The sequence below is a fragment of the Cynocephalus volans genome, chromosome 16 (genome assembly GCF_027409185.1).
Source record: "Cynocephalus volans isolate mCynVol1 chromosome 16, mCynVol1.pri, whole genome shotgun sequence".
In the NCBI taxonomy this organism is placed as follows: domain Eukaryota; kingdom Metazoa; phylum Chordata; class Mammalia; order Dermoptera; family Cynocephalidae; genus Cynocephalus; species Cynocephalus volans.
Window position 1 is genome coordinate 47297303 of NC_084475.1, and position 26592 is coordinate 47323894.

Sequence of the window (26592 nt, forward strand, 5' to 3'; positions counted from 1 at the left end):
CGGTTGGACTTGGCAGACATCTACAGAACATTTCATCCAACAGCTACAGAATATACATTCTTCTCATCAGCATATGGAACATTCACCAAGATAGACTACATGTTAGGTCACAAATCAAGTCCCAATAACTTTTTAAAAATTGAAGTAATTTCAAATATCTTTACAGACCACAATGGATTAAAACTAGAAATCAATAACAAGCAAAACTTTGGAAACCATACAAACACATGGAAAAAAAACCCAACATGCTCCTGAATGACCTATGGATCAAAGAAAAAATTAAACAGGAAATCAAAAAATTTCTTTGTAAAACTAATACCAAAACATCATACCAAAACCTATGGAACACTGCAAAAGCAGTAGCAAGAGGGAAGTTTATTGCAATAAATGCTTACATCAAAAGAATAGAAAGACTTCATACAACCTAACATTACTCTTCAAAGAACTGGGAGAACAAGAACAATCCAATCCCAAAATTAGCAGATGGAAAGAAATAATTAAAATCAGAGCAGAACTAAATAAAATAGAGACCAAAATACAACAGAAAAGATCAATGAAACAAAAACTTGTTTTTTTGAGAAGATAAACAAAGTAGACAAACTGTTAGCCAGACTAACTAAAAAAAGAAACAAGAAGACCCAAATAATAGAAATCAGAAATGAAAAAGGAGACATCACAACCAATACTACAGAAATACAAAGAATTATTAGAGACTATTATGATTGACTATCCACCAACAAATTTGAAAACCTGGAGAAACAGATAAATTTCTGGACACATACAAACTACCAAGGCTTATCCAAGAAGAAACAGAAAATCTGAACAGACCAATAACAAGCAATAGAGTTGAAGCAGTAATCAGAAATCTTCCAAAAAAGAAAATCCCAGAAATGGATGGTTTCACTGAATTCTAGAAAACCTTTAAGGATAAATAAATACAAATTTTTTTCAAACTATTCAAGAAAATTAAAACAGAGACCATTCTCCCAAACTCATTCTATGAGGCCAGTATCGCCTTGATACCAAGGTCAAACAAAGACACAACAAAAAAAGAAAAAAGCTACAGGCCAATATCCTTGATGAACATAGATGCAAAAACCCTGAACAAAATATTAGCATACAGAATACAACAGCACATCAAAAAGATTATATATCATGGTCAAGTGGGATTCATCCCAGGGATGCAAGGATGGTTCAATATACCCAAATCAGTAAATGCGATATACTATGTCAAAAAAATCAAGGACAAATACAATATGATCATCTCAATAGATGCCAAAAAAGCATTTGACAAAATTCAACATCCCTTCATGATAAAGACTCTCAACAAATTAGGTATAGAAGGAAAATATCTCAACACAATAAAAGCCACATATAACGCACCCACCATCAACATCACCCTGAATGAGGAAAAACTTTCAGCTTTTCCTTTAAGAATGGAAACAAGACAAGGATACCCACTTTCACCACTCCTGTTTAACATAGTGTTTGAAGTACTTGCCAGAGCAATCAAACGAGAGAAAGAAATAAAGGGAATCCACATAAGAAAAGATGAAATCAAATTGTCCTTGTTTGCAGATGACATGATCTTATATATAGAAAACTCTAAAGACCCTACCAAAAAACTATTAAGAGCTGATAAACAAATTCAGTAATGTTTCAGGATACAAAATCAATATACAAAAACTAGTAATGTTTTTATACTCCAACAATGAACTAGCAGAAAAAGAAATCAAGAAAGCAAGCCCATTTGAAATAAATACCCCCCCCCCAAAAAAAAACTCTAGGAATAAATTTAACCAAGGAGGTAAAAGATCTCTACAATGAGAACTACAAATCTCTACTGAAAGAAATTAAAGAGGACCCCAAAATATGCAAAGATATACCATGGTTATAGATTGAAAGCATCAGCATAGTGAAAATGTCCATACTACCCAAAGTCATCTACAGATTCAATGCAATGCCCATTATAATACCAATGACTTTCTTCACAGAAATTGAAAAAACAATCCTAACATTCATATGGAACAACAGAAGACTCTGAATAGACAAAGCAATCCTGAGCAAAATAAATAAATAAATAAAGCCAGAGACAATATACTTCCTGACTTCAAATTATACTACAAAGCTATAGCAACCAAAACAGCATGGACCTGGCATAAAAATAGACACATGGAAAAATGGAACAGAAGAGAGAACCTAGAATTCAACCCACATACTTACAGCTAACTGATCTTTGACAAGGGCACCAAGAACATACACTGGGGAAAGGACAGCCTCTTCAATAAGTTGTGCTGGAAAAAAAAGAAAGAAAGAGAGAAAGAAAAAAAGAGAGAAAGAAAGGAAGGAAAGCAGGAAGGAAGGAAGAGGAAGAAGGAAGGAAGGAAAGAAAGAAAGAACAATCATATTAATATGTTGAACTATCAGAAGGGGAGAACAGAATTGTGGTTACTGGAAGTGGAAAGAGGGGAGAGGGAAATTGATTGGACAAAAAGAATGATCATGTATTAACTATGCTGATTTGACCATCACTCATTGTGCATAAGTATTGATAGTCAACTTCATACCCCACAAATATGTATAATCAATTATGTTTCAATAAAAAAAAAACGGAGTGATTAATTTAACATTTTAGTCAGACCATGAGACTCTTCCTCATTGCACTAAAAATAAAATGTGACCTCCTTCCCATCTCCTTCAAGGCTGTACATGACCTAATCCCCTGCCTACCCCTCCAACTTTATTTCTTACACTTGCCTACTGTGTTCTAGCCACACTAGCCTTTTTACTATTCTTTGATTATATCAGGCTTATGCCTGCTTAAGATTTTTTTTCACTAGCTATTCTCTCTGTTGAAATGCTCATATTCTAGAGCTTATTATGGCTGGAGTTCAACTGTTATCTTTCTAATGTTGCACTCTCTGACCAATCTTCCCACCATCTACCACTCTCTTAGAACTTACCTGTATTGAAACAAGAAACTTTTTTCTTCTTTATACTCACAACACTTCTGACAGCAGATGTGTGTGGGGTTTCCTCACACCAAGCAGTTCTCCAGTTCTCTGTGGACACCAACAGGTGTCCTACCACTTAATTCAATTCTGACACTACCCATGCTAACTACCAGAGTACTTGTTGAATCCTTCGAACAGACATTTAGTTTATCACGAGCTCAGAGAAGCGGTAGTCCTACTACATCTAGTCTCCCTAGGCAGCACAAAGCAGAAAGCTAGCAATAAAATATGTTCAGGATATTATCAGTACAATAATGAACATTGTTACTCTCTGTGATGTTTGTACACTCTAACTTTGTCCATACGGCTTTCTTTAAATAGAGTAATATACTTCAAGACCAGAATGTGCTCAGAAGGTCTTGTAATGTGAAACAAGAAAAAGATACACCTTCAAATCACCATGAGTATATATGAAGCTAACAAGGAGAAATTTTATTTTCAAGGCTGCCATTTGCACAGGGAAACTACTCCAGACAATTCAAACAGCTAACGCCTCTCTCCCTTCTTGGGAATAGACCAGAATGGCTTACCCTAAAGTATATCTAGTGTTTTGTCCTCCTTTCTTCTTAAAACATTATTATTATCATAATAAAATATGTAATGATTTCACACAAAGAGAAGACAAATCGGGGATTTCTGTGGTAGTATCAAATGTAGCAACTTTTACATATAGGAAGCTCCCCCATGGTGAGCTTTACGGTTTTACTTACTCATTCGACATGTATGTATGTAGCACTTATTATATTTCCAGTATTAGATTATATATTGTTTTCCTGTTTTATTTTTATTTTTTAACCTTTGTTTTTCACTTTTTTTATTGACATGAAATTCAGAATTTTAAATATTCCAAAGTATACAGTTCAGTGGGTTTTTAAAAGCACATTAATGGTGTTATGCAACAATCATGACTTTCTTAATTCAAGAATATTTCTATTACTTCCAAAATGAAACTTTATAGCTCCCAATTCCCTCCACTCCCATCCTCTGGGAAGCACTGCTATACTTTCTGTCTGTATGAATTCTGTACATTTCATATAAATGAAATGATACAATAAAGTTTTCAAAGTTCATCTGTGTTGTAGCAGTGTCAATACTTCATCCCTTTTTATGAGAGAATTCACTGTATAGTTATATCATATTTATATCCATATTTATATTTGTTTATCCCTTTATTAGTTGACAGGCATTTGGGTTGTTTCCACTTTTGGGCTATTATGAATAATGCTGCTGTGGATATTTGTGTACAACTTTTTGTGGGAATATATGTTTTTAAGCCTCTTGGATATATACCTTAGGAGTAGAATTGCTGGGTCATGTGGAAATTCTATGTTTAACTTTTTGAAGAACTGCCACGCTGATTCCACAGTGTCTACACCAGTTTACATTCCCTTTAGCAGTGTATGAAGGCTCCAATTTCTCCACATACTCATCAATGCTTGCACTTGTTTCTTAAGGTGGAATATTAGGTTATTGACTTCAGATCTTTTTTAATGTAGGCATTTACCACTATAAATTTCCCTGTGACCATTGTTTTTTCTACATCTCATAAGTTTTATGTTGTGTTTTAATTCACATTTGTCTCAATGTATTTCCTAATTTACCTTGTACTTTCTTCTTTGAAAGTGTGTTATTTCTGAGTTTTCCAGATTTTCTTCTGTTATTGATTTCTAATTTTATTCCATTATTATCAGAGAAAGAGAAGATGCTTTGTATAATTTCAATTTCTTTTTCTTTCTTTTTTGTTTTTTTTTGGTGGCTGGCTGGCACAGAGATCTGAACCCTTGACCTTGACATCAACTTCAATCCTTTAAAATTTATTAAGACTTGTTTTTTGTCCTAACACAAGTCTATCCTGAATAACATTCTATGTGCATTTGGGAAGAATGTATATTCTTCTCTTGTTGGGTAGAGTATTCTATATACATCTGTTGGGTCTATTTGTTTATAGCATTGGTGAAGTCTTCTATTTCCTTTTTGGTCTTCTGTCTGGTTGTTCTATTCATTATTGACAGTGGAGTGTTGAAGTCCCCAGCTATTATTATTGTGCAGCTGTCTACATCTTTCTTCAGTTCTGTCATTTTTTGTTTCATGTTTTCTGGGGCTCTGTTAGTAGGTGTGCATATATATTAAAATTGTTATATCTTCTTGATGGATTAGTTCTTTTATTTTTATATAATGTTCTTTTTTTGTCTTGTAACAATTTTTGTCTTAAAATCTATTTTGTCTTATATCAATATAACCCCCTTTTTTCTTTCTTTCTCTCTTTCTTCCTTTGTAGTTCTATCCACAGTTTTTTGAATTGCATTCAGATTAATTAAATGTTGTAATGGTTAAGGAGAGAATAAATTTCTGAAAGATATCTTGGATGTCAAAATATACTAATGTTATTGGACTGTTTAAATTATTAGAAGTTAATAATATGAAGTGCCTGTCAAGGTTTCAACAATAAAAATATTCTTGTAAAGACCATCATATTTGGTGATAAATTAGACTTATACAATTGATGATTTTAAAATAAATAAAACCTAAGTTTTAAATGCCTCCTACCCTTACTACACCCCCAGCACACATACTTTATATACCATTTTCATTTAGATCAGTGCATCTCAAACTTCGATGTCATACATATTCTGCGGGATCTCATTAAAATGCAGTTTCTGATTCAGTAAATATGTTGTGGGGCCTGAAACTCTACACTTCTAACAAGCTACAGATGAAGTTTCTGGTCCCTGAACCATCCTTTGAGCAGCAAGGTGATCCAATATATAATGGACGATTTCTGGCATAACGATTGTGGAGTTTTATAGATCCATAATATTTTGGAGCCAAACTTAATAAATAACCAAAAATGATCACAAAAAATAAATCTTGGAAGAAAAGAATGTTTTAGTTAAGTGAAAGTTTAAAGTATTCCAAGTTGGCAGTGTTTCTGCTTCTCTGACAGTGACCCCTTAGATACGTTACAGTATAAATCAGGACACCAAGTTCTGGTAACTTTAAAAAATGAAGTTACTATAGCTTGAGGCTCTCTTCCAGTTAATTCAAGTCCAGAAAATTCAAGCCAGTACACTGCAAAACCACTATTAAAAATCTTTAATGGTAAACTGTCCATTTAAATTGCTTGTAAACTCGCTTTAAGCTATCCCATCTCCTCCTCCTCTTTCAACAAACAAATGCTGCTTTTTATTGTCTTGTAGCTAAACAGCATGTAATACCCAGTGCCCCTCCCTTCAAAAACCAAACTAAATTGTCTCTGCAAAAAAGTTGGTTTCTTTAGCACACTCGTAGTTATATGCATCTATTTCCACAGGATTACCCTTACATGTGATTAGCTAGCTTGAGTTCTTGTTCCTTCAGAAAAGATAAATAAGGATGAGAGCCTATCAATAGTACTCTTGCAGAGAGCTTACACATTTTCTTCAACCCAGAGATGCTTTGAAGAATGCATTTCATGTCCAATGTAAAGGAAAGCACATGGTGCTCAGGAAAACTGGTGTAATCAGATAAAAGATTTGAGTCTATAGAATAAGACTGAGTACACATCACATGACAGACTTTATGATATTCAGGATAAAACTTTTTGGGAATCTGTTTGGAAATTAAGCTTGGATCAATTACTCTTCTGTGAAATACACAAATCACAGGGATATTATTGTTGTAAGGACACAGTTCTGTGTCAGCTGCAGCAAGCCCAGAACCTACAATTAACACTCAATCCACTTTGCCTTGCTACTTTCCTTTGCTTATAGTCGCTCCAAATTCAGGCATTGAATGAAACACAAAAGGAAAATCTTTCTCTTCAGTTTCCAGATGTGCAAGAGAATCCAATGTTCCAGTTGCCAGAGCTACATTCTCAGCAAAGAGACAGAAGGGAACACGAGAACCATTCACTGACGGTTATTCACTGATAACCCAGTGACTGCTATTCACTGATCACCCATGATTTCCCAGTTTCTCTTGATAAAGTTTGACTTCTTTATCTGTAAATGCATTATAGAAATATCTCTGTCTTGCTATCATCATCATCTTGATCTCTGTAGGGTCTTGATACAGAGGTTATGTAATTATTCTCTCTGAAATTCTTCTGAAGACCCGTGACTTTTACATAACATTTATAGTAGCAAGCTATTTCCTCTGGCATAACTCCACTCCTTTTTAGGTTGCTTCATTTGCTAGACACCCAATCCTTAAATTTAAGTCCAGGTAGCTCCATCCAATTTCCAAAGCTGATTATCAACATGGACACTTCCATATTCCAAACTCAGCATCTGGATGAAAAAATGTGTCAAAAAGCACTGCAACTGGATTGGATGATCAGCCTTCAGGGCCCTTAGAAAAGTATTCTAAGTCCTGATTAACCATGGAAAGATTTCTTGCTTCTTCTAATTTACTATGTGTTGTAGATTGGATGCCTCCCCAACCTCATTGAGGTTTAATCCCTGCTGTAACTGTTGAGGGTGGGAAATCCTATTATGGTAATTGAAAGGTGGGGCCTTGAAGAGGTGATGAGATTCTAGGACCATGCTGTAGTGAATGGATTAATAATGGTGGTCAGGGGTGTGGTTCTGAGGGCTTTTAAAGGAGAGTGAACGAGGAGGTTACTCTTGCTCTCTCTCTGCTCCACCATTTTTGCAGTGTGATACTCTGCCATCACTGTCACCACTACCAAGGCATTCCCTGGACTTTGGGCTTCCCAGCCTCAGAAAGTGCAATCAATAAATTTTCTTTTCTTTGTAAATTACCCAATTCCATGTATTTTGTTATAAGCAACAGAAACAGACTAATACACTATGTAAGATTGTATTTGGGTGTATTTCTTCTGATGATAAATATGGTCCATAGCCTGATAACATATAAGAAAGTCTTATCCCTGAGGGTCTATTTCCTATTATCTCCAAAGAAAGACAAAGTCACCTCAAGTAAAAGTGTTTCTTCAACTAATGGCTTTGCTTTAACTTTTTGTCCCAAATTATCAACAAAGTATTTCACTAAGGAATTTAAAATCTCTCCTTCAGTTTCAATGTCACTAAAGTTTCTGAAATGACCAGCCAGGGAGCAGCAACAACACCACATGGGCATGGAGCACTGTGTGAGGGGTGCCCAAGCACAGCCAGCACAGCCTCTGCCACCTCCCCTAGCGGGGCTGCCTGCTTGGGACACCTGTTCACCAAGGGTCATGGGGTCTGCCAGAGAACGTGCCCTGTGCCTCACTGTTGCCATGTCTGTCTGGGCTCTGTGGAGCCTCAGGATAGCAGCTTCTGCTCTTCACCCACCAGGAGGCCAGTTCCAGTGGCAGATGATCTCGGGGTACTGTGATGGGGGTGGAGCAAGACCTCTTTTTGTTTGTTTGCATAAAATATCTTTTTAATTTCAACCTATTTGTGTCTTTAAATATAAAATAAGTCTCTCGTAAACAACACATAGGTAGATCATGTGTTTTATCCATTCTGCTAATCTCTGCCGTTTAGCTGGAGAGTAATCCATTTATATTTAATGTAATTACCAGTGAGGAAGGACTTACTTCTGCCATTTTGCTATTTGTTGTCTAAACTGTATATCTTATGTCTTTTTCCTCTTAATTCCTCCATTAATGCCTTTTGCTCCTTCCCTCTGCTTATGCTCTTATCATCACAAACCACATCTTTATATATTGTGTGCCCATCTACGTAGATTCATAACTATGTTGTATGCAGTTGTCTTTTAAATAAGAGTAAAAAAGAGAAGTCACAAGCAAAACACTAATAATGTCATTTATATGTACCTATGCAGTTACTTTTACTTGTGTTCTTTATTACTTTATTTTTATTACTGTGGTTTTGAGTTTCTGACTAGTGTCCTTTTATTTTAACCTGAAAGACTCTCTTCAGCATTTTTTTGTAGGGTAGTTCTACTAGTGACAAATTTTCTCAGTTTTTGTTCAGTGGGAATGTCTTTCTCCTTCATTTTTGAAAGATAGTTTTGTTGAATATAGCATTCTTGAGTGATAGTTTTTTTATTCTCAAATATTAAAAGTCAGGATTTATTTTAAGATTGCCCAGAAGAAGACCCTGAGGCAAAAATATGAGTGCAAGTAGTTTATTTGGGAGTTAATCCCAGGACATATCAGAAGGGAGTTGGGAAGTGATACAGGGAAGGGAAAGAAGCAGGTAAAAGGTACTTAATCAAGCAAGTTACCAGGCAGGCAATTGGAGCTTAACACTGCTGCGGAACCCTGGGGGAAACATTGTAGAATCCACATCTCAGAGCTGTCTCACCCAAGGGATAAGAGAATTGGTGCATTTGTATATCAACTCAGTCAGTCATTGCTCCTCTCCTTGCTTTGGCATTGTCCATAACAGCATTCAGGGGAGGCCCTCAGGAGTCCTGGAGATTTTTATACACTCCCCAAATGACCATTGTCAGCTCCCTAAAAAACAATCTCAAGGAATGGCATGAATATAATTACCCACCTCCCTCAATGGACTTCAGGGCTGATTCTATCAAGTTCTGCTTACATCTCTTATAACCTGTCACCTTATAGGAGTTCAGACTTTCCCAGTGGTTCCTCATAACCAGCTGTTATCCTCATAAGGCTAGATACATCCTTTAATCTTATTCTAGCTCCCGCCCCTTTCAGACACTACCCACGACCCTCCACTGTGTGTCCTGGAACTCATGGTTTGCTGACATTGTCCAAGAATGGCTGCAAATTCACGTTATGATATCGAACTCCTAAGTTTGTAGTCATTTGATAGTTAAGTGCGCATCTTTGAAGGTTTCTGAGTAGAAGAGTGGAAATAATCGACTATCCGGGAAGATTTGGGAGTGCAAGATTGGAGGAGGACAGGAAAGAGAGAAAAGCAGTGTGTGTGTGTGTGTGTGTGTGTGTGTGTGTGTGTGTGTGTGTGTGTGTGTGTGTGTGTGTGTGTGTGTGTGAAATTATACAACTATCCATCCTGAGGCATGAGAGGTAGGAGGGCCTGACTTGGTGTGAAGCGCAGTGAATATAAACGAAGGGACAGAGGAGACAGAGGTGAAGTGAGATGTCTCATAATGAGATAATCAATAGTCTAGTATCGGAAGATTCGGGTCCCAGTACAGGCTGCTACTGCCGGTTTTGCAATATTCCTCGAGTCCTTTCCCGTTTATAGCGCGGGAACGGCACTACTTCGCCAGGTTCCAGCAGGGAGCGAGGGGACGGGTCGGCAGCGCGCTCAGCACAGTGCCTGCAACAGGGTAAGCCCACGGATGCTTTCTCACCTACTAAGAAAAAGGCGGGGAAGTTCTTGCCATCCTCATCCCTGAGGTGACGCTAAGTACCCCGCACGTAGTAGGCGTCCAACCCCAGTCTGCCTCCTCCCTTTGCCACCAGGCCCGGAGGGATCCTGAGGAGACTGCCCCAACAAGCGACTGCCTGGCCTCGGTTCCCTGGCAGCCCTCCCGCGCTCCCTCCCGCCGCGCGCTGTTGCCGGGGCCCGGGCACCGCCCAGCTCCACTACGGGCCAATGGCAGCACGGCCTGGACACCGCCCAGCTCCAGCGCGGGCCAATGGTGGCGTGGCGCGGGCACCTCCCTGATCCTGCGAGAGCCAATAGCGGCGCGGCCCGGCGCAGGGACCGCCCCCAGCCGGGCGGGGAGGCGGGGAGGTGGCCACTGGCTCCGCCCGGCTCCCCTCTGACCCGGTGTCTTGTCTCTCTGTCTTCCTGTTCCAAACCACGTGGACACTCCGGGGTCTGCGGGGCTGCAGGAGGCAGCTAGGGCCGCCACCGCCGCTGTCGCCGCCGCCGTCAGGGTCGCGACCCCCGTGCCTGTCCGAAGTCGCCGCGCCCGGGCCGCCCGCGCCTGTGCGGAGGGCGTGCACATGGCGACCCAGACGCACTCGCTCAGCTACGCGGGGTGCAACTTCTTGCGCCAGCGTCTGGTCTTGTCCACCCTGAGCGGGCGCCCGGTTAAAATCCGAAAGATTCGGGCCAGAGACGACAACCCGGGCCTCCGAGGTAACTTGGGGCGGGCGGCGCGCGGCGTGGGCGCGGGGGCCTAGGGGAGACGGAGCTGATGCCCTGAGGGCTGACGCGCAGGGGGCCTCAGGGTTCCGCGGGCGCGAGGGGCGCGTCGCCCCCGCAGCTGAGAGCGGGGAGCGGAAGGGGAGGCGGGGTCGCGCCCGGAGGGGAGCGCTCAGCTGCGCTCCGAGCTCCGCGCCTCCGGGACGCTGGTAGTAAACAGCTACACGTTTCCCAGCTTTACGTGTTGCTACACGTACCACGCATCGCCCCCTCTCTTCCCTTCAGTTGCTCTTGGTCTCTCCATAAACCTCTCAAAATAGGAAAACAGTTTGTTGGACCGAAATGTGGTGAATGAGCCGATGGAAAGACATTTGTATAGCAAAGTACCACTGGTTGGTGCCCTGCCCTGTCCCAACGCTGGTCTCAGAAGCAGTTGCCCGGCAGTCCCTGTCGCCATGATTTCTCGGCTGCCTTCACACTTCTCCTTGGGTGTAGATGAAAGAATTTTTTAAAATTCTGTTTGTTTTCACCCTTAGCTGTGATTGATGCGTGCAGGACAAGAGCTTTGAGATAAATTTTTGAGTCATGAGCCTAATTGCCTTGAGTTTAGAAAAGCGTTGGTGACAAGCGCTGAACTACAGGCTTCCAAGCTCACTTTTGCCCTACAAAGGTAGATAGGTTAAAAATAGGCCCCATTTAAACCCTTGTCCGTTAAATGGCGCCGGTTTTCAGCTGGTCCCCTGGAATAAGACACATGCGTTTAAAAGCTTCTGTCTGGTTATCCCAAATTGGGAGAATCAGTTAAAGAAAAGAGAAAAAACTATGTAAATTGAAAGAGAGGGTTTGTGGTTGGTCCTGGAAGCTTCCTGGGTCGTGTTTAATTTTGCACGGCCATCCCATTTTGTCGTCTGTCTGAAACGCATTTTCTAGACAGTTACATCTCTGCCTCTCTTGAATGGTGAGTGGTTGCACATAAGGGGCAGGAGATGACATGTCACTGATGGATGTAGAAGGTTAGGAAGGAAAGAACCAGAAGACCCTTGTACAGTGGTGGTGAGAAACCTAGTGATAGTAGAAAAAGCTTGCACGCACAGTTCCTGCCCTGTGTCTACTGCCCAGAAACAGAGGGAGTTAAAGAGAGATCTCTAAATGGTTTATGCCAATGCTCTTCTGCTCAACATCTGTTCCCCTCATTTTGAGTCTGGCCCTTGGACAAAGTGATTGCTTGATTGGTCTGTTCTGTGGCTTTCTCGGCCACATCTCCCCTTCACCCCCAGATTAATCTGGAGGACTTGTCACTAGATGGATATGGTAAGAAGAAGGGCATCTACTTTCTAAGAACACTTTTCTTTTTTTAAGAGGAATGGAAGTACCATAGCCTGGTGACCTGAGCTTTCTAACAAAAATATAGTGACTATAAGATTCAGTTCAGAGTTTGTCTCTTGACTGGTGGACTTCAATCTAACGTCCCAAAGGATGCTTCTCTCTCTCCCCTCCTCCACTGTTTGGAGCATCTCTTCAATGCCACACACATACAAGCTCCCATTTCTTCCAAGAACAGGACTTGGCCACTTGGCAGTTTCATGAAGAGGTGTCAGATTCTGGTGCTCGGGGAGGTGGTACTGGTTGACAGATGTAATGGTATTTTATGGGGAGCACTACTGTAGGGCCTTATTGTCTTACCTTATTAGTATACCAGGGCAAAAAAGAGACCCCTAATTTAGACCTCCTTGTGCTTGCTTCAGGGCCTCAGAAACCTTGTAGATGTTTGTCTGCTTAATTTCTTATAGAAGGAACTGACATACATACAAGGAACCTGTACAGACATGCATTTATAGACAGGCACTTGTATGTGTATATACATGTGTAGGTGTATATACATGTGTAGGTGTATATACTTACACACACATAAATACATGGAGCCTCTGACACATGATTTGTGTTAATAGTCAAGCAAGTCCTTGGTAGCTAGATTGAAGATGTAACCAATGGGCTGTATTACCAGTCATCTATCCCTTTCTGCCTCTTCCTGACTCAGATTCTGAGAGTTGAAAGAAAAACTTAGAGCATATCCAATAAAATCTTCAGTGCAAATACAGGAATCACATCTGAAGGTCCTAGTCTAAACATCCTTCATGGTTTGGGCTTTGGAGGGTGAGGATGGTATGGGAGGCCTCCTGCCTCAGGAATGTTCAATCAGAAAAAGTTAATTAGCCATAGTGTATGCAAAACTTGGTGGGGGATATAAATGTGAGAAGTCGGTAGCTCCTGCTTTCAAAAAGCTTGCCATCTAAGTAGAAAGAGAGAAGTAGCTTGAGTAACTTGAAGTAGAAGAGCTGAGTGTTACACAGCGGCTCAGCGAGTTCAGAGCAGACTTCCCTGGAAGTTATGAAGGGAGGCTTTCTGGATCTTCTGATTTGTGCAGACAGAATTGAGATGGTGGCTGCGAGAATCACTGTAGGTGGAAGAAACAGTTCTTAATTCCAAAAGTTTTTTATTTTTTAAATTTCATTGAGATAAAATCCTTAATCTGTCATGGTCATAGTAGCAGGGTGGTTAAGGGATTGGGCTCAGTGTTAGACCTTGGTTTGACCCCTGATTCTGCCTTTTACTATTAGTCCTTTGACCTTTGGCAAATTTTTTAACATTTTTAAGCCTTATTTTTTTCATCTGTTAAGTGGGGCCAGTGTTATTGACCTCATAAGGTTATAGTGAGGACTAAATGAAATAATACTTAGAAGTGTATTAAACAGTGCCTGGCACATATGAAGAATAAATGTTAGCTGGTTTTATTATTATGTAGCTTCTATCCATTGGTTATAGTTCTGCTCCCTGGTATCCCAAATCTGTTCCTGCTTCTCCATAGAAACTTTTCAAATATTTAAAGAGAATTTTGCCTTCTGTTTATCTTCTCTTTTCAGTCTAAAGCTTTCCTTTTAGGTGACTATCTTCAAATACTTGTGTGTTTTATATATATAGTGCAGTGATTCTTAACCAGGGACAGTTTTGCTCCCTATAGGACATTTAGCAGTGTTAGGAGTTATTTTTTGGTTGTTACAACTTCAAGGGGATGTGCTACTGGCATCTAGTGGGTAGAGCCTAAGGATGCTGCTAAATTTTCTGCAGTGCATAGACAGCCCCCCATAACAAAGAAGTATTCTGTTCAAAATGTCAGTAGTGTTGATATTGAAAACCCCTGGCCTACTGGACTTTAAATAATTAAGTCCCCCCCCCCCCCATATCTCTCCTGATTAGAAATAGCAGCATGTGGTGCCAAGAAAACTGCACAAGGACTCAGAAGTGGATGTGACTTCAGGCAAATCAGTTAATCTCGCATAAAACTGTTCCCTTCCAATGCAGAGGGGTTGTAAATGAGAAGAATTTGAACCCCAAAGAAGGATGATCTGAAATGGTTTTTACACAGCCACATGTGTAATTTATGCTTCATTCTGGAAGAACATGAATGATAATATTGTCTCATTGTACTCTTCAGTGAGGAGGAAGTAAGTATTTTTTGTTGGTGGTGCTGTTTTACTGAAGGTAAAAAAGCCAAAACATAGTTAAGTGAAATAGCTGGTGAAGTTGAAGGTCCACTGACTGACAGCTGGGAAGAGAATATACCCAGCTCCAGCCTGGAGGGCGCGTGCGTGCGTGCGTGCGTGCGTGCGTGCGTGCGTGCGTGCGTGTGTGTGTGTGTGTGTGTGTGTGATCTGTCCGTCCATTCCCCCGCCCCCTGTTTAACTGCATGATAAACTTGGGTGTTTTTCATTAGTACTATAAAACAGTTGTTCAAAAGTACCTCTATCTCTGGATTTCACGAGGTCTGTGTCTTGCAGGATTCAGTTAATTTAACAATTTCTGTGTAATGTGAGGTCTAAATGGAAAAAAATTTCATGAGAATGGTAATTGTTTAAAGTGAGAGTAGCAGAATATGACGTACTTGAGCAAGAGCACTGGTTGATATAGGAGTTAGGAGACAGGACTGCCACTACCTGGGTTCCTGAGCAAGTCACATAACTGAGCCTGACTGTCTTCCCCTGTAAAATTAAAGAGAGGAGTTATTTGGTCCCATGGGAGTACTGCACATGGCTTAAGCAGATGAGATTCTGAAAAAGAAGAGCTAAGTGGAGTTTTTATCAAAAGAATCCTTTAAAATGTGCTGAGGAAACATGCTCTATAGAGGTTCTTTGAAGGTGTAATATCTTTTGGTAAACTGATGCATTGTTTGGGGGATAAATCTGGCTGTTCATAAATTGATCTTCTGAAAGGAGAATGTAGCTATATTTTATTTCTGTATGGTTTGTGACTCAGAATTGTTGAGAGACAGCTGGATTTAGGGAGTGCTAGATTACTATGCTAATGATAAGTGCTGATTAAATATTGTCTTGTTGATTAGGGACCTACACTTTGGTGCCTCTATTGACTGATAAAGTATGCTTCTAAGTGATTTTTGGCTGCCCAAAACAAGAATTTTCTTTTAAGGACAAATGCCAAGAATGGCTTATTTTCAGATCTAGTATTGTTTGGAAGCTGTAAAATGCTATTCCAGATGGAACTATCTACTGTTTTTTTTCTAAATGAAACTTTTCATTTTATGATAATTGTAAATTCACGTGTAGTTGTAATAAATAATGCAGAGACATTTTGTCTGCACTTTATCCAGTTTCCCCCAATGGTACTATCTGGGAAAACTGTAGTATAATATCACTACTAGGATGTTAACATTGATACAGAAGTGAAGGTACAGAACATTTTCATCACTACAAGCATTCCTCAATTGCCCTTTATAGCCAACACGACTTTCCTCCTTCCCCCACCCCTCTTTAGGACTTAGCAGCCACAAATCTGTTCTCTGTTCTCTGGAGATTATCCAAGTTGTTTTTTAAATCAAGTTTGTTCCTTTTCATTGCTGGGTAGCATTCAATGGTATGAAACTACCACTGTGTTTTAACCATTCACCTGTTGAAAAACACATGGGTTATTTTCAGTTTGGGGCTATTCTGAATAAGTCTTCTATAAAAATTTGTGTACAGATTTTTATGTCTTCCCTTCTCTGGGATAAATGCCCAGGAGTGCAATAGTTGGGTTGCGTGGTAGTTGCATGTTTCATTTTTTTAAAAATTGCCAAACTGTTTTCCAGTGTGCTGTACCATTTTATAGTAATACCAGCAATGTATGAGTGATTCAGTTTCTGTACATCATCAGCATTTAGTATTGTTACTACTTTTAATTTTAGTCATTCTGATAGGTGTGTAATGATGTCTCATTGTGGTTTTAATTTGTATATTCCAAATGACTAATGATATCTTTAGTGAAATGTCTTTTCATGTCTTTTGTCCACTTTCTAATAGAATTGTTTGTGTTTCTGTTGAGTTTTGAGAGTTCTTCACAAATTCTAGTCCTTTTGCAGATGTGTGCTTGTTAATATTCTCTCCTACTCTGTAACTTGTGTTTTTATTCTCTTATTATGGTTGCTTGAAAGGAAAAGATTAATTTTAATGATTTACAACTTATCAATTTTTCCTTTTATGGCTGCATTTTTGGTGTCAAGTCTAAGAAATGTTTGCCTAGCCCTAGAGACATAGTAGAAGATTTTCTACTATTTTTTTCCTAAGGTTGTAATAGTTTTACATTTAAGTTAATTTTTGTATAAGGTGTAAGACTTACATAGAGGGTCTTTTTTTTTTTTTTTTTTTTTTGCTTATGGGGTCCAATTGCTCCAGCACCATTTGTTGAAATAGCTGTAGTTCTTCCATTTAATTGCATTTGCACCTTTGTAAAAAATCAGTTGGGCATATTTGTGTGAGTCTCTTTCTGGGTTCTTCATTCTCTTCCATTGATTTGTGTGTCTGTCCCTCTACCAATATCACACAGCCTGATTACTGTAGCTATATAGTAAGTCTTAAAATTGGATAGACTGATTTCCACAATTTTATTTTTCAAAATCACTTTAAGTATTCTAGTTCCTTTGCCTTTCAGTATAAATTTTCGAATAATCTTGTATTAGACAAAAAAAGCTTGGACAAGGACTGTGTTAAACCTATACATCAATTTGAGGAGAATTGGCACCTTTATTATGTTGAAACTTCTAATTCATGAACATGGTCTGTCTCTCCACTTACCTAAATCTTTTTTTTATTTCTTTTATCACTGTAATATAGTTTTCAGCACATAAATCCTATATACATTTTGTTAGATTTACATCTAAATATGTCATTTTTTTGGAGCAGTTGTAAATGGTATCGTAGTTTAAATTTTGGTTTCCATGTGTTCATTGTCAGTAGGTAGAAAGACAATTGATTTTTATTTTGTATGTTTACCTTGTATCCTGCAACTTTGCTGAATTTACTTATTCTAGGAGTTTTCTTTGTTTTATTTTGTTTTTTGTGGATTCTTTGGGATTTTCTATGTTGACAGTCATATCATCTGCAAATAGGAATGGTTTTATTTCTTCATTTCTGATATGTATACCTTTTATTTTCTTCTTCTGCCTTACTGCCTTGTCTAGAATTTCTAGCACTATGTTAAGTAAGAGTGCTGAGAGAAAAAAATCTTGCCTTGTTTTCAATTTTCAGCAGAAAGCATCTCCCTAAGTGTGTTAACTTTATATTTTATGTAGATGCTTTTCATTAAGTTGAGGAAGTTCCCTCTAAATTTTTTTTAAAATCATGAATGAATATTATATTTTATCAAATCCTTTTCTGCACCAGTTGATGTGATCACGTGATTTTTCTTCTTTAGCCTGTTAATGTAGTGTATTGCGCTAGTTGGTTTTGAATATTGAACCAGCCTTGCATTCCTGGAATAGATTCTGCTTGGTCAAGGTTTACAGTTCTTTTTATATGTTTTATTTGCTAATTTTTAAAGAATTTTTGCATGTGTGTTCATGAGCAATATTGGTCTGTAGTTTTTTTGTTTGTTTGTTTTTTGGTATTGGTTTGGTCTAGTTTTGGTATCAGGGTAATACCAGTTTAAAATGAGATGGAAAGTATTTCCTTCTCTGTTTTTCTGGAAGTGATTGTGTAGATTTGTTTTCAATTCTTCTTTAAATGTTTGGTAGAATTCTTCAGTGAAACCACACGGGCCTAGATGTTTCCTTTTTGTGAATATTAAAATTATGCATTCAGTTTCCTGAATATTTGTAGGCTATTCATACTATATTTCATATTGTATGAGTTATGGTAGTTTGTGTTTTTTGAAGAAGTGATCCATTTCATCTAACTTGTTGAGTTTTTGTGTATAGAGTTCATAGTATCCCTTATATTCCTTTCAATGTCTGCAGGATCTGCAGTGATATCCCCAGTTTCATTCCTGATATTGATAATTGTATCTCCTTTCTTTCTCTCTTCTCCTCACTCACATCAGTCTTGCTTGAGATTTGTCAATCTCTTTAAAGAACCAGTTGTTTCTTTCATTGATTGTTCTATTTTGCTTTTCTGTTTCCAATTTCATTTATTTCTGTTCCTATCTTTATTTTCTTCCTTCATTTGCTTTGGGTTTATTTTCCTTTTCTTTTTCTAAATTCTTGAGGTGGAGCTTATTGGAAACTTTCTTTCTTTGCTAATGTATACATTTAATACAATAAACTTCCCTCTTGACACTGCTTTAGCTGTGTTGCATAAATTTTGCTATGTCATATTTTTATTTTCTTTTCATTTCAATGTATTTTTTAATTTCCTTTGAGACTTTCTCCTTGACCCATGGATTATTTATAGGTGTGTTGTTTAGTTTCCAAGTGTTTGGATATTTCCTGTTATCTTTCTGTTACTGATTTTAATTTGATTCTGCTATGTCAGAGAACATTCTATGTATGATTTCACTTCTTTTAAATTTGTTGAGGTTTCTCTTATGGCCCAAGTTGTGGTCTTTCTTGGTATAGGTTGCATGGACATTTAGAATGAATGTATGTTCTGATGCTGTTGGGTGGAGTGCTCTATAAATGTTGATTAGGTCCTGTTGGTTGATGGTGTTGTTGAATTCTTCTGTGTCCTTGCTAATTTCCTGTCTGGTTGTTCTATTGATTATTGAGACAGGGTGTTGAGATCTCCATCATTAATTGTGGATTTGTCTTTCACCTTTCAGTTCTTTGAATTTTTCCTTTCTATATTTTGCTGCTTTGTTGTTTGGTGCATTTAGGATTGCTACATTTTCTTAGTGGATTGACTCTGTTATTATATGATGTCCCCTCTGTCTCTAGTAGTTTTCTGAGGTGGAGAAAATGTTCTAGTGAAATAGGGTTAGAGAGAGATTACCTCCTCCCAATACATTCATGAAGGAGTAGGACTGAAGACTTTGGATATTAATAGGAAACTGGAAAGGTAATAAAAGCAGCATAAATCAGAGAATTAAGTTGTCCTTTTTTATTTTTATTTTTTACAGATTTTTATAGAAGCAAGGCAACATATATAGGAAATTTTGAAGGTATGGGAAAAAAGTTTTTGGTTTCATTATCATAGTATAAAAGTAGTACATGTTTGTTTGGGGAAACAACTCTTATGATTCAAAATTTAAAGGAATTCAGGCAGGTTGCATCCCTTATTGCTCTTGACCATAGAATTCTCCCTGTTTCCCTTACCAGTCATAATCCCAAGATTCCAGATCTTTTTCTGTATGTACACATCTTTTAATTCCGCATCTTGCTTTTTTAGTTTAACAAATCTTTGTGGACATTTTTCCATGGCAGTACATGAGTTTTCTAACATGTTTTTTAGTGACTACAGAGTATACCATAATATGGATATATCAATTTATTTGACGATTCCCTTAACTTAAGATACTTAGGTAATCTTTAATGTTGTTATTATAAATAAAGCAGCAGTAAAGTTTTTGTACATTTATCCTAGCATACTTCTATTTCCATAGGATATAGTCCTAGATGTGAAATATCTGGGTCCAAGACTATACTTAAAAAAAAAATGGGAGTGTGGGATCAAATCAAAATATATAAAATCTTCTTGCTTAATTGCTAAGGCAGCCTTTTCCTTAATTCATATTTCTTCCTTGTGTTGACATATTCTCTTGCTTTTTTTTCTTTCTTTCTTGAGACATCTTTAATGGCATTTGCAGTATTGTGATGTTGAAGAGGTTATTTGGATTTCTTTGCTCTTTTCCTGTTTTTGAAGGCATTTTTTTCTTTGAACTTTGCTTTTCATTTTTTAAAATAAACTTTTACTAAAGTATACCATACATTAAGAAAAGTACATAAGCCATAATGTACAGCTTCATGAATTATTACTAAATGGACATACCCATTTAGCCATTATCCATATGAAGAAAGAGAACATGACCAGCAACCCTCTCATGCTTGCTCCCAGATGGTGCACCATTCCCTCCCACCCCAGAGTAAGCATTAAACTGACTTTTAACACCATTGGTTCTATTTCTGAAATATTACCTATAATTTATATAAGTGGAATCATATAGTATGTATTTTTGTGTGTGTATCTGCTTTTTTTTTTTTTTTTTAGCTCTGTACTGTATTGTGAGATTCATCTGTATTGTACCAGCAGTCTTTTGTCAATTTTCTTTGCTACCTCATGGTGTTCTGTTTAATTAATATACCACATTTTATCTAGTCTACTTTTGATACACATCTGGATTGTTTCCAGTTTCTAGCTACTGCAAACAATGATACAAAGAATATTCTTGTACAGTCTTTTGGAGCACATATGTTTGCATTTCTATTGCATGTATACTGGATCATAGGGTGTGGGTATATTCAGTTTTCCAAAGTGGTTGTACAATTTGCACTCCCACCAATATTATATAGAGTCCCATTTACTCCATATCCTTTACAGTGCTTGGTATTGTCAGTCTGTTTAGAATTTTTTTTTTTTTTTTCCTGCTGACCAGTATGGGATTCCAAACCCTTGACTTTGGTGTTATAACATTGTGCTTTAACCACCTGAGCTAACCAGCCAGTCTTAGCCAACTTTGTAGGGCTGTAACAGTGCTTCACTTTAGTTTAATTTGCATTTTCCTATACTAATGAGATTGAGCACCTTTTCTTTGATGTACTAGTCAATTGGATATCCTCTTTTGCTGAGATCTTTTGCTTATTTTTGTCTGAGTTTGGCTGTCTTTTTGTTGCTGATTTGTTGAGTTGTTGATATATTCTGGTATAAGTATGGCAAATATCTTGTTCCACTCTGTAACTTTTTACAGTCTTAATATAGTTTCTGGCAATAAACAATAGTTCCTACTTTCAGTGTCCAATTTACAAATCTTTCTGTATCCTTTTGAAGAAATCTTTGCTTTTGCCGAGGCCATGAAGATATTCTCCACAAAGGTGTCTGTTTTTAAATATAAACTTTATGTCACTTAATAAACTCATTTGTTGTACCTTTTAAAACAAAATTTTATTGAAAATATCAAATTTTATCACATGCTTTTTCAATAGTAGTTAAGCTAGTTACTTGATATTTCCTCCTGTTTATATATTTAGTATTGTATTTAATTGTGTTGTAGCTTTCCTTATGCTTTAACTGCAGCCCATTCTTGGGGTGCACCCTTCTTAATCATAGTGGATAGTCTAAAAAAATGTGTCATGGTCTCTTTTCTAAGATGTTATTTAGGATTTTCATCTGTCCTTATTAAATGAAATTAGCTTGTAATTAAAATTTTTTTTTAGTGGTGTTCTTAACTGTTCTGCAATAGCCATTTTATACATTCTTTTTTGTACTTTGGAATGTGAAACATAAGAGTTAGTTTTTTCTTTGAATGTTTGAAAAATAATTTTCCAGCAACCTCATTAATGCTTTTTTCTGTTTATTGCTTGATAAATTTTCTCCTTTCCTTTGTTTTAGGTCTACCTTTTTGTGTCTTTTTGTTTGTTTTATCTGTTTTATTTTGTCTCTTTTTTTTTTCTTTGAAAAGGTGACAAGCAAGGGGATCTTGACCCTTGACTTGGTGGTGTCAGTACCATGCTCTCCCAAGTGAGCTAACCAGCCATCCCTATATAGGGATCTGAACCCATGGCCTTGGTGTTATCAGCACCACACTCTTCCAAGTGAGCCACGGGTCGGCCCTTATTTTGTCATTTTTTTACATAGCTGTCTATCTTAATGCCAAATCAGTAAATAATGGAGAATAGTTTTGTAGAATCTCTTAATTTTGATAAATTATATTATTTTTTGATTTCTTATTTTATTAATTCATTTTATTTCCCTTTACAAATAAATGAAGTAAACCAGGCCAATGATTCGTATTGCGTTTTCTCAATGAATTAACTTTTTTTAAAAAAATTTTTCTGTCTTTTACTGGTAGGCTCAACCAGTTATGGTTTTTTTGTTGTTCATCTCTTCTTTTGGGATTATCATTTTCCTTTACTTTCTGGCTTTTAATTTTGTTCCATTTCTAAACTCAGTTCATTTTCTCTTGCTTTTTTTTTTTTCTTCCTTGATTACTAAGATAGAGTGGCAATTTTGGGGGGGTAGACTCCCATATATTTTGATGAAGTTTATATTTTCATGTGACATTTTATTATGTTCTGCAATTTTTTTCTTAACCTGTTAATAGGAAAGATGTTTATGTTTCTTCAAATTAAAATATACTTTCTTAATCACGTATATTATTTTTTATATATATATATAAATAAATAAAAACATTCATTGTTTCCAAGTGAGTGGACATCTTTTAACTTATTCTGAGAATTGGGAATGTGTTTGTAATTTCTACCTTTTTGGATTTAATGAGGAAAATAATAACTCCTAATTTTGCTTGTTAGCAATTTATTGTCTTCCAGTTATTCTCTAAAGAAGTTGAAATCACATTGTATATATTACTTTTTAACTTTTCTCTTAATTTAGTGTAAACATTTCCTCATGTAATTAAATAAATCCACCTTTTTAATGGCTGCATAATATTGTAAAGATCTATCACAGGCTGTTTAATGAAAGCAATTTTGTTGGCTATTTAAATTGTGTTGCAGTACCCTTATTTGTGTTTTTTTAATTTAAATTTTACATACTTTAAAAAATACATGCACATGGCAAGAAATTCAAAGGGAAGAAAAGGGTTCATAAAGTCTGTCTGTCTCCCTGTCTCTCTCCCAATTCCTCCTCCCTGTGGAAGCAACCAGTGTTACTTGGGTTTCTTTCAGGACTGTTTTGTTTCATAAACAAGCAAATATATATGTTTTCTTCTTTCACAAATGGTCATCTACATCTTACTTTTCTTCACTCATTATATCTTGGAGATGACTCATAAGTATATAAAAAATCTCATTAATTATATGGCTGTAGAATATTCTGATATACAAGGGTACTTCAAAAAGCTCATGGAAAGATTCATATTGTCTTGTAATTCTATTCTTCCATGAACTTTTTGAAGTACTCTCATGTGGATATGCCATAATTTATCTAACCAGCCCAGTATTTGTAGACATTTAAGTTGAGTTAGAGTACTATAAACTGAAATTTATTCAATTAAATACAGTACTGTTTATTAAAATTTGTTCCATATTTTTAAAGTACAGATCTTTAGAAATTGTATTCCTTCACCCACTCCACTTCCCTGAGACGTGCTTTTACCTTTTTTAGTGAGGACTGGGTCAGGCTGATGACTGCCACTGTCTTATAGGACACACATAGACACTTCGGAGAAATGATGAGCTTACTTATTTGGGAAATTATTCCAGGGTCAGAGAGTGAGAGGGGACTAGGTATGGGAGGTGGTATTTAAGGAATCCCGAGATCGATGGTCTCAACGGTTAAAATTTTGCTTAAAATGTGACATATAAGAACATAAGAAATGCATGACATAAAAGTAGTGGTGAAGGGAATGTAAAATGAACATCTGTGTGACCCTCATCCAGGTCAAGAAATAGAACCTTGCCAACATTTGCGCACCTCTTACCATTCTCAGCAACCTACCATGAGTCACTACTCTGACCATTATGGCGTTTACTTTGTTTCTCTTTATAGTTTTGTAACCTAATTATGTATTCCTAAACAAGGTAGTAAAATTGTGCTTTTGGGGGGAACTGTTCCCCTAAAGGTTTTAGGTATCTGCACTTTTGTACCCCCAGGAGCAGTCTCAAAGAGGAGGAGTCAGAAAGGATATGTGGGAGGTGAATGGGCAAGGGATTCTACACATCTTGGCTTAATGAAATTTGGGGACTTCAGTCTTAGGTGAACTTGAGATCTTTATTTTACCAGGTGATGGAGCTGTATCTTCATTGTTGCCAGGACTCTGGAACTAGCTCGGAGTCTGGTTCTCTGAACTACTGCTTCTGAAGTGCATGTTTGCTGTGACCAGGGATGGTAATCCCTGAAGATCTCTTTATGCCCATTCTCCTTCTACTCATGTTCCTGCTGGCCTGTTTCTAACTGTATTCATGCTTATGAGCCCCTGTGTATTGCAAAAAAAAAAATATATATATATATATCTATATATATATATATTTTTTTTTTTCCTAAGGCATGCTTTCTTCTTTTTTTCATTCCTAATCTGTTAAAGCTATGAGATTTAATCTTAGGCTTTATTTGTAAATACTTGTTACTCTCTCCCATTAGGCACCTGGAAAGCTTGAGCAAATCAAGGTCTTTCTTTTTTTTTGCAGAGTACCTCGCATTTTCTATGAACCTAACTAGAGAGTGGGATTGTGATAGAGATTGTACCTGATTTTTAAAAACAGAATGTTTTATAGAAAAAGAGCATATAAATAATTTCTAGTTCAACTTTCAAACTTTTATGATGCTACTTACACCACAGCCTAGTACACGTGCAATAGATATGTAGAACTGAAACTAAAGTTTTGTGAGCAGCACCCTTACTGTGTACAGTTTCTCTGATTTAGTTGGTTCTGTTTTAATTTTGTTTAAACATGTTGGTTAGGGATGAATTAAAGTAACTGCAGTATCCTTCATGAGGTCACTGCCTGCACTTGAAAAGGTGAATGATTTTCTAGAGGAAGAGGTTGGCTCCAAGGGATTAAACTGAGAAGAGGCAAACTAATGTCATGGTGTGGTTAAAATCAGTCTTTGGAGAAGGACAGACTTGAGCTCAAATTCTGACTCTGCCACTTGCTGGTCATTGGACCAGGGCAGGCTAGTTGGCATTCTTGGGTCTCAGCCTTCTATAAAATAGAAGTGACACTCCATGCTTCAGGGTTACAAGGATTATATGAAAGAATGCATGGAGTAAAGTAAGCATTCAATACACAGCATTTGTTATTAGCCATTATTATTTGCTTCAGGATTTAATGGAGTTTCTTTGACTTCTATCCCAGTGTTCTTTGTACAGATTGTAGGCCCTACTATGATAGGAGTTATGGAACAGCAGCGTTAAGTAACAGACCAGGTGGATGGGAATTGCTTATTTGATCTGCTCACGCTTTGGGATTCGTTTAGGTAACTGCTGGGGTCTGTGCCTGCAAACTCTGCTGGTTTGTTACAGGAGTGGGAACTGTCTAAAATTGTCTGGTAGTCACAATGCATTCAATGGCAGAAGAGTTGGTCTTCCTGTTGTTCGTGGGAAGGAGGGTAGAGCTAAAGTGTGTGTGAATATGTGTGTGTGTGTGCGTGTAAATGTAAAATTAGCTCAGGGAAGGCCAGAGGACATATTCTCCTGTGAGTCTTCACTCCTCCTCTCAAAGTTTCACTTTTAAAATCTATCCTCTCTTCCTCCCCCACTCCTTCCTTCCCTTCCTTTCTTTCTTTCTCTCCTTAAAGAATGACCAGCTTTTATATTTTTAGATAAGTCTGTTCATAAAAGGAATTGAAGCAAATTTGAACATAAAATATAAACGTTTAATAAAAAATTAAATTCATGTGAAATTCTATCATCAAGAGAAACCCATTTACTGACATTTGGTCTTTTTTTCTTTCAGTCTTTTTCATGCATTTGAAAAAAGGTGGCAATAATATTGCACATTCAACTACCTTTTTAATGAAATAAAAAGCTGAACTGGTTCGATAGTTGTAGAACAGTAAGATGGGAGAAGAGAGAAGGGACACTTTGTTGGAAGGGAGAGACAGTGATCTCTTATGGTCTCTGAGACCAAACGGTGGCCTTCAATTTAATCTCTCTTCTCAAGCATTCTGGAACAAGAAAGAATTTGGCTTTAAAACCCTTCTCTACTTTCTGCTGTTTCTCCCTTGTCTGGTATGCCCTCCTGAGGTCAGAAGAACAGGTCTTTTATGGGTTTTATGCTGCTGAAACTAATATCTCATTAGATTGCTGGTAAAGTTGCCATTTTTTCATGGAATGTGAAAGCTGAATTGTTTCTAATAGTTCTACTAAATATATATACAGTCATGCATTGCCTAATGGTGGGATATGTATATGACAGTTCTGAGAAATGCGTCATTAGGCGATTTCATTGTTGTGCAAAATTGTGTTATGAAAGGGAATAACAACGAATTTTCCTATTTACACTCACCGCTAGTTGCATGAGCATGGCTCTCTAATTATGTTACTAGTCATTCCATGCCTCACTTTCCTCATCTGTTAAACGGGGATTAGAATAATACCACTCCCACAATGTTATGAAAACTAAACTACAGGTGGGGATTGTGCCTGGCACTCAGTAAGCACTCAGTGAGTGTTAGTTAACTGTTATTAACTATTGTTTTGCCATGGGGATTAATTAATTA

At 37.4% G+C, this 26592-nt stretch overlaps 1 protein-coding gene and 1 pseudogene across 1 annotated transcript in view; one reads left to right on the top strand and one right to left on the bottom strand.

Annotated features, from left to right (window-relative positions):
* Positions 1-6148: 6148 nt before the first annotated feature.
* On the bottom strand, positions 6149-8093 carry LOC134365252 (oxidative stress-induced growth inhibitor 2-like; annotated as a pseudogene).
* Positions 8094-10688: 2595 nt separating this feature from the next.
* RCL1 (RNA terminal phosphate cyclase like 1) overlaps positions 10689-26592 on the top strand; it is a 55504-nt gene continuing 39600 nt past the window's right edge. Inside the window, exon 1 of the mRNA XM_063080913.1 lies at positions 10689-10990. Within this exon, the coding sequence (XP_062936983.1) occupies positions 10855-10990 (136 nt within the window). The 5' untranslated portion in view covers positions 10689-10854. The remainder of the gene's footprint in view (positions 10991-26592) is intronic.